Source organism: Microplitis mediator, chromosome 1, assembly GCF_029852145.1.
Source record: "Microplitis mediator isolate UGA2020A chromosome 1, iyMicMedi2.1, whole genome shotgun sequence".
NCBI classification, from domain to species: Eukaryota; Metazoa; Arthropoda; class Insecta; order Hymenoptera; family Braconidae; genus Microplitis; species Microplitis mediator.
This window is the reverse complement of record NC_079969.1, coordinates 16465425-16481470: the sequence shown is the minus strand read 5'-3', so window position 1 is coordinate 16481470 and position 16046 is coordinate 16465425. Positions and strand designations below refer to the sequence as shown.

Genomic DNA, 16046 nt, shown 5'->3' with positions numbered 1-16046 from the left:
TAATTATACATAGACTTATATATAATCAGATCTGATCAGATCTAATTATATATAGACTTATATATAATCAGATCTGATTATATATAGACTTATATATGGGCTTATAACAGCCAGGTATGATCAGATCTAATTATGTATGGGGTCATATATAATTATATATAATTATATATGACCCCATATATAATCATGCATGATTATATATAACTTCATATATGATTATATATAATCATATATGATCATATATATGAACATATATAATCATATATGATTAGGCAAAATCATTTTTTCCCGGGTAGACTTGCTCATAACTTACGTTATGAATAATTGTCTACAGAGATATTATTTATCAGGAAAGGTCATGATTGAGCATGCTCTGTCATGCATGACCATACATGGTTCATACTTGATCATGTATAACTCATTTGTGATCAAGCATGATCATGCATGATTCATTCTAGATCAGGCTTGCTCATGACTTACGTTAGAAATCATTGTATATCGAGTTTTTTATATATAGTGGAAACCCATTTAAATATAGTGGAAACCTAAACATGCAAACCTCTCAATAAGACAATTTATAGATAAATTGAGAAAAATATAGATAGCCCGAACTGGGAATCGAACCCAGACCAATTCGGTATCGCGCCGAGTGCTCTACCAGTTGAGCTATCCGGCACTATACAATATTCCATTCAATTTGATCTATAACTTATTAAGCCACACCGTCCATCGTACGGTAATACACCATTTAAATATAGTGGAAAACTAAACATATTAATGGTTAAATAAATAAAAAAACAATTTGTATTTATAAATATTAATTGTTTGATGCATTAAGTGAATAATATGTTAAAAACAGTTTTTAATGAAAGTTCAAAATAAAAGAACCAATGAAAATTGATAAATTACTCTCTATCATTTGTATAATACGATTAATTATATACCTTAGTTTCTAATACTTACAGCAACATCTTTCAAATAAATAAGCTATGGGAATGCATGTGCATGCATAATAACGCGTGCTCATGTATGGGAATGCCTGATCGTATTTTTCATAAGCAGCCAATATTCAAATACGACCAAACGTCCTCGAGAGGAATCACAGATTATAAAATCATATGCCTGCTCAGGGAAGATCATGCATGATAATGTATGGTTATGCATAATAATGTATGGTCATGCATGATCATGCCTGGCCAAAATCCAGGTCTGATCATGCATGACTGGGCACGATCATGACTTCTCATGCAAAATCATGCCTGTTCATGTCTGGCCAAAATTCAGGCCTGATCATGCATGAGATTTAAGCCTGCTCAGGCATGATCATGCATGCTGATTTTTTCCCGGGGAGTTACAGCATGTTGAAAATCACCTAAAAATTTCCGATTTTTTTTCTATCCCTTAATTTCTGTGACCAGTGTAATATAACAAAAGAAAGCAATCACTCCACGAATGAAACTCGAATTAATTTTCCTTTCTATTGTCCCCTGATTAAAAAAACTGATTTAATCCACCCTGATTAAAAAAGTTCATTGAAAAGTATTGAAAAAGATGAGAATTGAATCCTTTTGAATACTTTCTATACCCCAAGGTATTCATTTGGACATAAAATTAATCCTTCTCAATACCAAAATAATTTTACATTTCGGGTCATGTGTGGGATTGAAAAAGATTCAATTCAATTGACATTTTTGAATCTTTCTCAATACCAAAATAGTCTGATATTTTGGATCGAGTGTAAGATTGAAAAGAATTCAAACGAATTGAAATTTTTGAATCTTTCTGAATTCTTCTCAAACCAAAATAGTCCGATATTCCGGATCGAGTGTAAGATTGAAAAGAATTCAAATGAATTGAAATTATTGAATCTTTCTGAATCCTTCTCAATACCAAAATAATTTTCCATTTCGGGTCATGTGTAAGATTGAAAAGGATTCAAATGAATTGAAATTTTTGAATCTTTCTGAATCCTTCTCAAACTAAAATAGTCCGATATTTCGGATCGAGTGTAAGATTGAAAAGAATTCAAATGAATTGAAATTTTTGAATCTTTCTGAATCCTTCTCAATACTAAAATAGTTCTATATTGGAAGGTATCAAAATGATGAAAGATTGAATTCTTTTCAATACTTCTGAATTCCATTTTAAGAATTAGAAAGTATTCAAATGATCGAAATTTCGATTCCATTCAATACTTTCCAAAACCTCCGTGGGATTGAAATAATTTTCAATCCTTTTCAATGAACTTTTTTAATCAGGGCATGTTTCACAATTTTTCAAGTAAAATTAACAATAAATTGACATAAAATTTGCCTGAAAATTGACGACAACTTTTTTCTTGTCAACTTTTGAAGTAAATTTGCATTCTAATTCGGGCAGTAAATTTACGTCAAATTGAATAGCAAGTTGCATACAAGTTGTCGTAAAAAGCGGAAAAGTCCGAAGTTGACGGAAATTTGACGAAAAATTCAACGAAACTTGTGTAAGTAAACTTTTGCTAAAGCAAACTATGCTGTTAGGGAACTTTTTCCAAATTATCAAAAAATTTTTTTAATAAAACTGAACGATCACCAGCCTCCGGAAATTGATAGAAAACCGTGTTTAAATTTTTTATTTTCTTTACTTCAACAATCTCTTACTGTACAAAATACTCAATTTTTCTTTCTACGTTCTCTAAACGTTCTTACTTCTATTTTAATTTGTATTTCTTAATAGTTTGTTGTATAAAATTTATTGATGATGTCAACAGCATGCATTTACTGTGTATTTACTTGACTGTTGTAAGCTATCATTAGTTTGACTTTTTACCACCAGACTGCGTGATTCAGTTTGTCAGCTCCCAATACCACTATTTTTTATGACCCTGAAAGTAGCAGACATCCGACGAAAAATTAGTTTAGCTAGGGATATCTAGGGTAATAATAAAGTTACCATAAATTTGAAAGTTGCCACTTGTTTATTGGCTCGAGATCTCTAAGTAGTAGATTTCAAAAAAAAATTTTTTTTAGTAGAAAAGTTTTTATGATGAAAAATAATTTTGAGATGGCTCTCCAAAGATTACAAATTATTAAAAATAAATTTTTATTCATTAATCTTAGACCATTTACGATGATTTAAATGTGGTTTCTGTTAAAATTTCGAAATTTCTTTTAGAATTTTTGGTGACGAATATCCGTCTCAAAAATCGCTTAAAAAAAAAAAAAAAAAAAAAAAGAAAGAAATTTGAAGATTTTTTAAAAATCTACATGTGGAGATTTTTTTTTTTTTTTTTTTTTTAATTTATTTCATTTATATTTAAAAAACAATTTTTTTTTAATTTTTTGGATTGGGATATCAGCTAAGAAAAAATTTTTTTTCTTCCAAATCAAAGTTCCACATTTTCTTTGTGCTCAAAAGTTTATGTGGATTCCTTTTTTTTTTTAATTTTTTTTAATATATATATTTAATATTCCTATTTCAAAATTTTTTTTTGGTATATGTAAAAAAAGTTGTTAATTTTTTATAAATTTTATATAAATTATTATTTTTATTCATTTATCAACTTCAATATACTAACATATCTTTATAAAAATATATTTAAACCACATTTAAATCATCGTAAATAGTCTAAGATTAATGAATAAAAATTTATTTTTAATAATTTGTAATCTTTGGAGAGCCATCTCAAAATTATTTTTCATCATAAAAACTTTTCTACTAAAAAAAATTTTTTTTTGAAATCTACCACTTAGAGATCTCGAGCCAATGAACAAGTGGCAACTTTCAAATTTATGGTAACGTTATTATTACCCTAGATATCCCTAGCTAAACTAATTTTTCGTCGGATGTCTGCTACTTTCAGGGTCATCTATTTTTTTCATATTTTATCATTGTTAGCATAGTACAGGTGGCGCCGAGCACAAATAATGACTTTGGATCTAGGTGTTCTTTCAAATATTGATGGATATAAAAACTTAACCTAAATACAATCCAATATCGAAAAGTACCCGTTCAGCATTAATAATTTATACATAATATATATATATAATTAAAATAATAAATGAAAAAAGTATGAATTAACAGATAACGTAAAAGAATATAAAAAGTCTGAACTGTAAAAAAAGTAGACAATAGGAAACAAACCATTTAAAAACCCCCGACTTTCATGAATATTTACAAAGTAAAAAAAAATTTCGTTCAACAATGAAAATGATCACGGCAAACATATTCAAGTCGGGGGACATGATTAATATATTTATTACACAATTCTAATAACGTCAAGATTCGATTTTACTACTTCTTCCGACTTGGGTACATTTCACATATTCAACTTAAATTATTGACAGGGTACAGAAGTTTGTTCTTAACAATAAGAATAAAAGAAAAGAATTCGCCCAAATTTCTTAATGTCAAAATTACGATCGCGAGTAAATTCACGTGAATTAAATATGAAAGATATATTCAAATATCGAATGCCATAAAAGAATGTTGAAATTGAGGTCGTGAAAAAAATATGTCAATAAGACAATCAGCAAGATAACTAGCAAGACAATTGTCTTACTAACTATCTTGCTCATTGTCTTGCTGGTAGTTTTGCTCATTATCTTGTTGCTTGTCTTGCTATTTCTCTTGCTGGTGGTCTTGCTAATCGTCTTGCTTGTTGTCTTACTAGTGGTCTTGCTAATTATCTTGCTGATTGTCTTATTGACATATTTTTTTCACAACCTTAATTTCGACGGCTTTAATGACACGACATTTGAATAAATCTTTGAGAAATTTGCGGGAATTTTTTTTTCTTTTATTCTTATTGTTGAGCACAAACTTTCGTACCCTGATTGTTGATGAACAAAAACAACTTTTTACTTTGTAAATATTCACGACAGTCGGGGGTTTTTAAATTATCAATTTTTTATAAATTATTAATCTTACCGGCTTGTGGCCCTGCTGGGACGATGCCCAAAATGGGGAAAAAAAATTATTGACCTAAAGTAAAATGCTAGTTTTAAGGGCATTTCATTGTTGCACAAGTCTCAGTGTGTTGCGTATTCGAAGTTTTTCAACTTTATCCACGAATACAAAAAAAATAAGTAAAAATCGAATTCAGGCATGGCAAATACATGCCTACGGTAATTTAGATGAATTGACTTTATCAAACATCCGTATGCCCATTATTTCAAAACCTTCACAAGTCATAGTGAAAGTTGAAGCTTCTAGCGTTAATCCAATTGATGTTGCTATGATCAGTACGTAAATACAATATTGATAAAAAGAATGTATATTTAATTAGTACCCTTTCAATTTGTTTAGATGGTTATGGTGTCAAGTTGATGAATCTTATGAGAAGAATAAGAAAATTTAATGAAGAAATAGAATTTCCTTTAACAACAGGAAGAGACTTCTCTGGAATCGTAGTTGCAAAAGGTCATAGCGTTGGATCTAAGTTGGAATTAGGTGATGAAGTTTGGGGTGTCGTACCTGTAGAACAACAAGGATGTCATGCTACTTATGTTGTTGTTGACAGTGATCTGGTAAAAAAAATTTACTATTTCCATCGGTATTAGAATTTTAAAAGATATCTATCTCAATTTTATACGTAGGTCAGTCCAAGACCATCGAATTTATCGCACATTGAAGCTTCATCTATTTTATATGCTGGGCTTACTGCCTGGTCTTCATTATGGGTGACAGGTGGTTTATGTTGCGAAAAACTTATGTCCAGAAGAAGTGATAAAAAAGTACTTGTATTAGGTGGATCTGGTGGAGTTGGAACTCTCGCTATCCAAATGGCAAAAGCTTGGAATTTACAGGTAGTTTTTCTCATTATACTGAAGTTAGCCGACGTCCAATAATTTTTGAACTTTTTTAGAATCGATAAAAACTATTTTAAAAAATTGCACTTATAGTCTTTTAAATTTTCTACATGAGCATATTTTTAATTTTTTTTTTCTTCAAATTTAATTTAAAAAAAAAAACCACAAATTTTGAATTGTCTGCTAATTTCAAGATCGTGTTTTTCACTTTAAATAATGATCAAATTTAAATATTTGCATAATAATGTTTTATATATGTGTGAGAGAAAAAAAGTTATATTTTCAAGAAAAAATATTTGATTTAAGTATTTTACCATGGTGACCACCGATTTTTGAAACTGAAATTCCCTGACTTTCCCAGATATCCCAGTCAAATAATGAAAAAATTCTCTGACCATATGTAGCAATATTAAATTATTGGTAATATTTATTTAGTTCAAAATAAAATGGTATAAGTCAATTCAATAAATAATCAATTATTGTCGTTAAACGAAACTTAAATTTATTATTTGTCAATGATCGTAGGTTTTTTTTATCTATTAAATGAATAATTTTTTTCATGATACCAGCATCGAAACTTGACGTTTCAGTGTCTCTACAGCTCGTCGAAACAAGCTAATTTCAAGCCGATGCTGCAACCAACTGCTAGCGAATTTGTAATTCAAAAATACTTTCATATAGTGAGCAGAAACAATTGTGTTTCTTCCCTTAGGTGTCGGTTATATTTAATATTCATTTGCAGCCTTATTACTCTCATTTGTTTACTTGTCACTTCAGTGTATTCCCCTCGCGGTTTTGCGAATGCCGTAAAAATGCCGTAAATTTTCAGCATTTATACACATGCCGTAAATTTACCGTAATAATTTGGTAATAATATGGTTATATTGGCCAGTTTTTTTCCCGTACTTATACTGTAGAGTTACCAGATTATTATAGTAAAATTACTATAAAAATACCGAACTTTTACCAAAAAAATGCCGTAAAAAAACTATAAAAATGCCGAACTTTTACCGAAAAAATGCTATATAAATACCGCAATAATGCGATAATTTTATAATAATAAAATCGTATTTTTTTGGTAATTATACCGTAGATATCCTGCGATTTCGCCAGATTTATCCTGATATAATGAAAAATTGTAAAAAATTTGGTTTTATTTTATATTTGCTTCTGCGGTTAAAATCATCGAAAATGTGCAAAGTGTAAAATTTTATATTTTATTCTATTAGCTCACACATTTCTTATTGAAACAAAAGAATGTAAGTGAAAATAAGAATCCGGGAAAATTGAGGTTTTCAATTTTCTTAAGTTTGCTTGTATAGATATAAATACAATTAGTATCAACTTTCGAATAAGCGATTTGGCATAGTGGTTAACAGATCAGGCTTTAAAACATTAGGGCTCGCGATCGAGCCCACGAGTTGGCGGGTTTTTTTTTTTTTTTTTTTCATGACAGTTATTGTACATATAACTTTATAATGTTATATATAATTATATATAATTAAATAAAATTTTATATAATTATATATAATTTTTGTTCCGGGTAGAACGGTTTGATGCTGCAAAAATGCCGAAAATATGCTATATAATTACGGTTTTAATGCTGTTAAAATACCGTATTTTTTTTGTTTTATTACCGTAAATATTCTGAATTTTTTTCGTAAATTTTTGGTAGTAATGCGATAAAAAAACTGACCAAAATAACTTGAATAATACCATATTTATGCAGTATTTATACCGTATAATTCCGGTATTATTTCGGTATTTCCAAAACCGCGAGGGTCAATTCAATTTTTAAGTGACAGTTTTAATTAACCAAATAAATTACTGAAAAATGAGTGAAAATAATATTTTCGTGTTATTTACTATTTAATAAGTGACTGTAAATCACATATTTCTCATTCTCTAAAAGTTCTCCGCATCATCGGCTTGAAATTAACTTTTTTCTTACTGGCTGCTGACACTGAATCTTAAAGTTCCGATGCAGGTAATCATGAAAAATATAGTGTGCGGCTCAGGATAAAACACGATTTCAGACTGCGGGTGATGTCAGCCCTCGCCTGCGGCTCGGGCAATCAACCTCACGCTAGTCTGAAATCGTCTTGTTTCATCCCTTGTCACACAATTATTATTACTTTTAATTTTGAATCTATGTTTTTATATAACTTACTCTGTAATAAAATATAAATAGATTTTTCATTTTCACTAGAATAAATTTCATAAATAAGAACGTTTATAGAATATTTGAATTTTTGGAAATTCCTAATAATTAAATTTTATTCAGGTTATTTCTACATGCAGTACAGACGCAGTAGATCTATTAAAAAAATTGGGAGCTGATATCGTGATTGATTATAAACAAAATGACGCTGATGATTTGATAGTAAAAGAAGGAATGTAAGTTTGAAATTCTTGTAATTTGTAAAATCTCTAGTGAGAAGAATCGAGGCACGTTTCGACTGCATTAACCACTGAGTTACGGTATAAATCAATGAAACTACACCTCGATTTTTTTTTTTACTGGGAATGTAAAAGAACCATTATTACTTGACAATTATTTTCATATTTCTTATTAAATTAAGATATGACATCATCTTAGACTGTTCTAATCAAGGTGTTGAAAAAATTGAGTCTAAAAATTATCTTTTTAAAACTTATATTACTTTGAATCCGCCTTTACTGAGAAATTTTGATGATTATGGATTAATCGGAGGAACTATGAATAATCTTTTGGACTTATTTAAACATAATATTCCAAAAATAAACAGTAAAAGTTGTGTAAAATGGGGATTTTTTGCCCCATCAGCGACTGGAATCAGATCTTTACAAAAATTAGTTGAAAATCAACAGGTACTTATTGAATTAAATTTACGAAAAACATTTCGAAAAATACATATTTTACAAGATTTGAATTTTTACAGTTAAGACCAGTCATTGAAAACGTATACCAATTCGATAAATTACCTGAAGCATACAGAAGAGTCGCCGAAGGTCACTTACGAGGTAAAGTAGTGATTGACATGACAAGTTAATGAAAAGTTTGTTATTGAAACAGAAGATATATTTATTTTATTGTACTATTTAAATAAAATGTATGTATTTAATTCTTTCTTCTTCTTCATGAACTAAATTACTTATGACAAAATTCCACCTGAAAAACCGACTTTTTCTCTGACTTCGAGCCAGCATTGATCGGCCAATGGCAATGCTTTCAATGATCCATTCTTTAAAACAGAATTTACATAAGCAGGTTCATTCATCAATCGCGTATATTCTTCACGTATGGGCGTCAATTTTTCAATGATTACGTCTGCAACCAATAATTTATACTGTAAGGTATCCAAACCTTGGGCTTCTTTACAGATCAATTCAGTTGATTTATCCAGCATTTTTGAATGAATCATTACTAAATTTGATACACCAGGTCGTTCAATAGGGTCATAAGTTATTTCTGACGTGAAGTCAGTAACTGCCTTTTTTATGTACTTCCTAATTGTTTCTGGCTCATCAATCAATTTGATAAAACTTTTTTTTTTATCACTTGACTTAGACATTTTTTTTGTGGGATCCGTTAAAGACTTAATACGGCCACTCGATCCTGAAAATTAAAAATAGACAAATAATGTTACTAAAAGTAAATTGTTATGTCATTTATGAATTTAAATTAAAACCAAAAATAAATGCTGCGTTCACCATTTATTAGAGGATTAGGCATCGGAAATGTATCTCCAAACCTTCCATTAAAATAGCTGACTAAATGCTGAGCTAAATGGAGATGCTGTAATTGATCTTCTCCTACAGGTACATCTGTTGCTCTAGATATGGTTGAATCATTAGCTAATAAATTAATATACTGTTATTTGATTACTCTTTTTTTTTTTGCACACCTCAAGCGCGAATTCGCTATATATGCCTTACGATTGAAATTATTTTTTCGACTTTTTCGCTCACGCTAAATCATCTCTACGCTTTTTTTATATTTATTTAAAAAAAAAAAAATTAAAATTTGAAACAATGGATAAGAAATTTACTACTTTCCAGCACGAAGGAATAATTTTCACCCAGTATTAATTCGATTCATTATTCTATTGACTTGAAATGAATAGGGTGTGCGAATCGAGTTCGAATCAAATAATTCGAATTTCGAAATCTTCAAAATTTTCGAATTTTTCGTAACTTTTCAAGTTAGTCGTAAATTTTAGAATAATTCTAAAGTTTTTGAATTATTTGTAACTTTCAATTACACGATTCGAATCAAGAAAATTTTTGTCAGCTTTCAAATATTCAACTTTTATATAATGGAGAGCTTAGTTTTGAAAGTAACTGAAATTAATTTTTTCGTAGATTCGTGACTGGACTCCATTTACCTCTGACCAAAATTTAAATTATTCGAAAAACTATTACAATTTTAAGTTGCTCAAAAGAAAATTTTAGAATTATCCGTGAAATTTCAAAAAATTACGAAAGTTTTTGAATAATTCGAAATTTCGAATTATTCGATTCAAACTTCGAATCGAATAATTCGTTTCAATTCGATACGAAAAATTTGTAAGTAAGATTTATTCGCACACCCCTAAGAATTAAATTTTAATCCAAGAAACCAATGCTGTGAATTGTTACGTATGTTCAAAATGTTCGGAACCACGATAACTTTAATAAAATATCATAACTTGGCCTAACTTTTTTAACTTCTCGCTAAGAAAATTGAAAATTTTCAAAAATTCGGGAAGTTATTGGTTTCGGCCCGATTTGCAAAAACCGAATTTCTATCAGATTTTGACGTTTTGAGGTTCTAGGAAGCTATCCTGACTAATTTCACGATGATGTCCGAGTGTATGTATGTATGTATGTATGTAAATATTCATAACTCTTGAACGGATGAACCGATTTTGATCTTTGAGGTGTCATTCGACGCGGCTTGTTAATATCTTGAAGCTGTAAAAATTTGAGCTTAATCGGTATGGTGCGTTCGGAGATATTCCAAAAATAAAATTTTTTCAAAAATGTTTTATTTGGATAACGTTTGATTCGCTCGATGGATTGATTCCAAAATCTAATCAGCTCTAAAACTTTATAAGCCGCGTCGAATGCCACCTCAACCATCAATATTGGTTCATTCGTTCAAGAGAAACCGTTGACGAAAGAATTCAAAAAAAATTTTTCTTTTGGTTTTTTCGAAATTTCTCAAAAATGACTCGATAAATCGAATTCAAAATTTGATCAGCTTTAGAACTTGATAAAACGCGTCGGTTGCCACCCCAACCGTCTCAATCGGTTTATTCGTTTGAGAGATATCGTTGGAGAAAAAATGGTAAAAAACTATTTTTTTCGAAAAGAACGGCACACAAAAGTATTTTCGAGCTCGAAAATGTATTCACAATAATGTTTTCGAGCTCGTTGAGCTCGAAAACAGCGGGAAGTTTTGGGGCTGGCCCGCAGGGTTAACCGATAGACCGATTTTTTAATCAGCGATCCTCCCAAAAATAAAACTCTACTCAATTGAAGTCAGCAGCATCATATCTACCTAGAAAATTCCCGCTCCAATAAAATATCTACCATCTAAAAATCGACTATGTTATAATCACTGTCAGAAAAAAACACTACCAAGTTGCATTTATGAATTAACTCTACCCGTTTGAAATCCCTACCATCAACTTTAGAATGTATATTTTACAGATAATAAATTTATTTTTAATTAATTGGGAATCATTTAGAAAGATTTAGGAATATAATTTCATTATTAAGCACTAATTAATTAATGGGTAATTATTTAATACTGTTTGAGCGTTTAGTGTGGATGTTAGAAAATATAATTAACACGACTTTTTTGTTAGCTAATAAATAAATAAAACAAATAGTAAACTATTTGGGAAGAAAGCTATGAATTGTTTTAGATTTAAAATCCCAAATGCTAATTACTCATTAATTAATTAGTCCTAAATTATAGTCATATTCCTAAATTTTCCCAAATAATTCCCAATTAATTAAAAATAAATTTATTGTCTGTAACATATACATTCTAAAGTTGATGGTAGGGATTTTCAACGGTAGAGTTTATTCATAAATGCAACTTGGTACACGGAAAGAAAATTATGGGAAGTTTTGCTATGCATTATGGGAATGGTTCCCATAATGGTATGGGAATAGTACCTATACTACTATAGGGATGGTTCCCATATATTATGGGAACCATTCTCATAATAGTATGAGAATAGTTCCCATACCATTATGGGAATGGTTCCCATAATATTATAGGAATCATTCCCATACTATTATAGGAATGGTTCCCATATTGGTATAGGAATGGTTCCTATATTGGTATAGGAACTATTCCTATAATATTATGGGAACTATTCCCATAATGTTATGGGAACCATCCCTATAATATCATAAAATTTTTTTTTTGCACAATAGTGTAGAAATTTCCCAAAATTTGAATTTTCTCGAATGTTTTGTGCTGACAAAAAATTCTTGTTAAAAATTTTAATGTTTTTTTGCCAAATACGATTTTTTTTTCAATGTTTGAATTTTTGTTTTTATGTTTAATAATATTTCTGTGTATTGTAGAAGTGATTACCACACTTCTTTAAAATAATTTTTTCATGATAATATGGGAACCATTCCCATAATATTATAGGAATGGTTCCTATAATAGTATGGGAACTATTCCCATAATATTTTGGGAATGATTCCCATTATGGTATACGAACCATTCTAATTGCATTATGGGAATCATTCCCATAATATTATGAGAATAGTTCCCATACTATTATAGGAACCATTCCCATAATATTATAGGAATGATTCCCATAATATTATAGAAAGTATTCCTATAAATTATAGGAACCATTCCTATAATTATAGGAATCATTCCTATAGTGTTATGGGTACCATTCCCATAATTATAGGAACTATTCCTATAATTATGGGAAACATTCCTATAATTATAGGAACCGCTCCCATAATTTATGGTCGTAATTCCTATGATGGTATAGAAAAAAATTTCACAAAATTATGGGAACCGCTGCCATAATTTTCTTTCCGTGTAGTGATTTTTTCTGGTAGTGATTATATCATAGTAGATTTTTTCATTGGTAAAGATTTTGAGATAGTAAAATATTTTATTGGAGCGGCAATTTTCTAGGTAGGTATGATGCGTCTTAGACTGGGCTAAAAAAATTGACTTTTTTTTTTCTTAGCTATATCGAAAATATTATTCAGAATGACAAAAAAAAAATTTCATGAAAGTTTGAGCCTTTAATATTAATTTTAAGAGGTCTATCATCGCTATTTTTAATTTTAATTCATAATTTGATGTTTTACGTCAGAACTGCTAAAACATTGGAGTAAAAAAAATTCATTTCCACTTATTCTTATGTAAAATTAAATTCCTTACAAAAAAAGTCTGATTGAAGATTTTCGTCAGACAAACCGTTTCCGATTAATTAAGCTTAATAAAGTGATATATTTTTTCGATTTAACATTTTTACTTTTGAATTTTGTAACTGACGAATCAAGAAATATCTAAAAAAGATCATGACAGATATTTGAAGTAAATGTAATGCTCTACAAAAAAGGCCTTTTAACATTTTTTGCTAAATTCACTCCTTCGAAAGTTATTCACGTTATTGAAATCGTTTTGACTCAAATTCAACCTTGAATAACTTTCGAAGGAGTGAATTTAGCAAAAAATGTCGAGAGACCTTTTTTGTAGAGCATTAAATTTCCTTCGGAAATCTGTCATGGTCTTTATTAGATATTCATTGATTCGTCAGCTACAAAATTCAAAAGTAAAAATGTTAAATCGAAAAAACATATCAATTTATTAAGCTTAATTAATCGGAAACGGTTTGTCCGACGAAAATCTTCAATCAGACCTTTTTTGTAAGGAATTAAATTTTACATAAGAATAAGTAGAAATGAATTTTTTTACTCCGATGTTTTAGCAGTTCTGACGTAAAACATCAAATTATGAATTAAAATTAAAAATAGCGATGATAGACCTCTTAAAATTAATATTAAGGGCTCAAACTTTCATGAAATTTTTTTTTTGTCATTCTGAATAATATTTTCGATATAGCTAAGAAAAAAAAATACTCAATTTTTTTGGCCCAGTCTAATGCGGCTGACTTCAATTGAGTAGAGTTTGATTTTTGGGAGGATCGATTATGGCTGAGTCGTATACCTGCCAAATTAATAGGTGAAAAATTGTACTACTTAATAGTGTAAAAAAATTGTCATCAGCGATTGAGGTGTGCGCATTTTAATTTTCCACCATGTTATCTTTAAATTATCTTACTAACTTATAAAGTAAAATATCTGCTGACTGTAGAATGGGATAAGTATATAGACCAACAGGTATATTTTTTAATTTCTCACTCTTCTCTTTGAACTGTGGTAACAGAGCAAGTTTTTTCATTGTTAACGAACACCCTAAAATCCATGCCAACTCTGTATGTCTTGGTACAGTAGACTGTTGAAAAATGATACTCTTTTGTGGATCAATGCCACAAGCTAAAAGTGTTGCTGCCATTTTATATATATTTTCTCTCAACGTTTCGACATCCTAATTATTAATAATAATAAATAAATAAATCGAATACTTTGTGAAAATTATATTACCTGTGGCATAGTTATTGCGTGTAAGTCTACTATACTCCAGAGACATTCGGTTTCGTCCTGTAATTTTACCCATTCTTTTACTGCTCCTAAATAATTACCTAAATGAATAGAACCAGTGGGTTGTATACCAGAAAATATTCGTTTGACATAAACTGGATTGGTCTGTAAATATTTTTAATAACTTGTCAATAATTACATCAAGTAAAATAATAACATAAACATTATTTATTAACCTCTGTACTCATTGATTTGGAGAATAATATTTTTGAATTTAAAACTTTCATGAATAATTCTATATTTCTCTTCACCACAATAGACATATTGTTTTTTAATTCATAAAAATGGATAAAATGGTCAATATAAAGCATAAGTCAGTGAAATAACAAATCAAAAGTTTATTCTTCAGCAAACAATGTGCGATTGTAATCATTCAGCATTTCAGTTATCGTCTCTACTGAAGCACGTGCCAGTTAGTCAAGTTACTGTTGGGAACTACAACAGTCAAGTAAATACACAGTAAATGCTTGCTGTTAATATCATCAATAAATTTTATAAAACGAATTATTAAGAAATAAAAATTAAAATAAAAATTGGAATACTTAGAGAACGTAAAAAGTCAAAAAATTGAATATTTTGTGTAGTAAAAAATTGTCGGAGCAAATAAAAATTTAAACGCGGTTTTCTATAAATTTCCGGAGGCTGGTGATCGTTCAGTGTTATTAGAAAATTTTTTTGATATTTTTAAAAAAGTTGATAAATCAAAAATGTGGAAGAAGTTATTAAAAAAAAAGAAAGTTACTCCTTAAATGAAAGTTTGCTCCTTACATTAAAAAAAAACCGATTATATATTGCCAGATATGTACGTTTGTAAAGTTTAACCTATAAAACTTAAAAACTGAAAATATTGTTTTTGTTTTTTCAAGTAAATAAATATTAATTATTATAATATTTTTATTATTCTGTAATTTTTTAGATTTTTGTAATAATTTCACAAGATTTTCTTTCTATAAGACGTTTGTACACAAAGCGCGGTAACTACGATCACACATTTATCATTTTTTTTACCGTTTATTTCACATTTAATTAAATAGCCGACAAATTAAATTAGTTCGTAACAGTGCAGCCAGATCGTGGACGAAAAGTTCCCCTTCCTTCGCACCATTTTAGCATCACTCACAGCTTAAGCGGTGCTTGGGAAGGGGAACTTTTCGTCCGCGATCTGGCTGCACTGGTTCGTAATCATATATTTTTTTTTGTTTTGGTTTTTTACCCGTCCGAGATAATCTGTCTATGAAATTTAATGAATTTTGATTTATTTCCCCTACTATTACATAGGTTACGCATTTAAAAGTGTAAGCTACTGTCCGACATGTTTTTTAAGCCACGCCTCCGTGTCAGTTCTCCATTGCGCAGAAGCATCTGACAGTCACATTCTAAATATTATTGCTCAGCAAGTTGTGCAGTGGAACATGTTCGGTAACTTAACGACAAGTTTCTGGTAAGCCTCGACTGGAATCCAGCCGCTGGATGATGTTTTTTATGTTTAAGGGGATACGCTACCGGACCTCTTTCTCACATTCAGAAAAGTAAACAGGACTGTCTTTGTTGCACTCGTAGAGTAAATGAGAATTTTAA

At 29.6% G+C, this 16046-nt stretch overlaps 2 protein-coding genes across 12 annotated transcripts; one reads left to right on the top strand and one right to left on the bottom strand.

Moving 5' to 3' along the window:
• The first annotated feature begins 3896 nt into the window (after window positions 1-3896).
• Window positions 3897-8846, top strand: LOC130668330 (reticulon-4-interacting protein 1, mitochondrial). 7 transcript variants are annotated; one of them, XM_057470579.1, is made up of 7 exons: window positions 3897-4048; window positions 4969-5222; window positions 5287-5507; window positions 5577-5786; window positions 8074-8186; window positions 8372-8639; window positions 8711-8846. In XM_057470579.1, the coding sequence occupies exons 2-7, from the start codon at window positions 4973-4975 to the stop codon at window positions 8819-8821; spliced, it is 1173 nt and encodes a 390-aa protein (XP_057326562.1). In that variant the 5' UTR covers window positions 3897-4048; window positions 4969-4972; the 3' UTR covers window positions 8822-8846. The 7 variants fall into 7 exon arrangements, with proteins under 7 accessions (XP_057326562.1, XP_057326583.1, XP_057326554.1 ...); XM_057470600.1 differs by having other exon boundaries at window positions 3937-4159; XM_057470571.1 differs by having other exon boundaries at window positions 3937-4290; window positions 4863-5222.
• Window positions 8754-15698, bottom strand: LOC130668364 (tryptophan--tRNA ligase, mitochondrial). Of its 5 annotated transcripts, none has more exons than XM_057470659.1 (6): window positions 15682-15698; window positions 14645-14903; window positions 14412-14573; window positions 14093-14355; window positions 9483-9604; window positions 8754-9387 (listed from the first exon to the last, which is right to left on the bottom strand). In XM_057470659.1, the coding sequence occupies exons 2-6, from the start codon at window positions 14777-14779 to the stop codon at window positions 8924-8926; spliced, it is 1146 nt and encodes a 381-aa protein (XP_057326642.1). In that variant the 5' UTR covers window positions 14780-14903; window positions 15682-15698; the 3' UTR covers window positions 8754-8923. The 5 variants fall into 5 exon arrangements, with proteins under 5 accessions (XP_057326642.1, XP_057326633.1, XP_057326615.1 ...); XM_057470650.1 differs by lacking the exon at window positions 15682-15698 and adding an exon at window positions 15477-15598; XM_057470632.1 differs by lacking the exon at window positions 15682-15698 and adding an exon at window positions 15211-15526.
• Window positions 15699-16046: the final 348 nt, after the last annotated feature.

Coding starts and splice junctions, on each gene's coding strand:
- LOC130668364 (XM_057470659.1), bottom strand. CDS start 14,779: ATGCTTTATATTGACCATTTTATCCATTTTTATGAATTAAAAAACAAT. Junction 14,356..14,411: donor ACGCAATAACTATGCCACAG/GTAATATAATTT, acceptor ATTAATAATTAG/GATGTCGAAACGTTGAGAGA. Junction 9,388..9,482: donor GCCTAATCCTCTAATAAATG/GTGAACGCAGCA, acceptor TTTAATTTTCAG/GATCGAGTGGCCGTATTAAG.
- LOC130668330 (XM_057470579.1), top strand. CDS start 4,973: ATGCTAGTTTTAAGGGCATTTCATTGTTGCACAAGTCTCAGTGTGTTG. Junction 5,787..8,073: donor CAAAAGCTTGGAATTTACAG/GTAGTTTTTCTC, acceptor AATTTTATTCAG/GTTATTTCTACATGCAGTAC. Junction 8,187..8,371: donor TTGATAGTAAAAGAAGGAAT/GTAAGTTTGAAA, acceptor TATTAAATTAAG/ATATGACATCATCTTAGACT.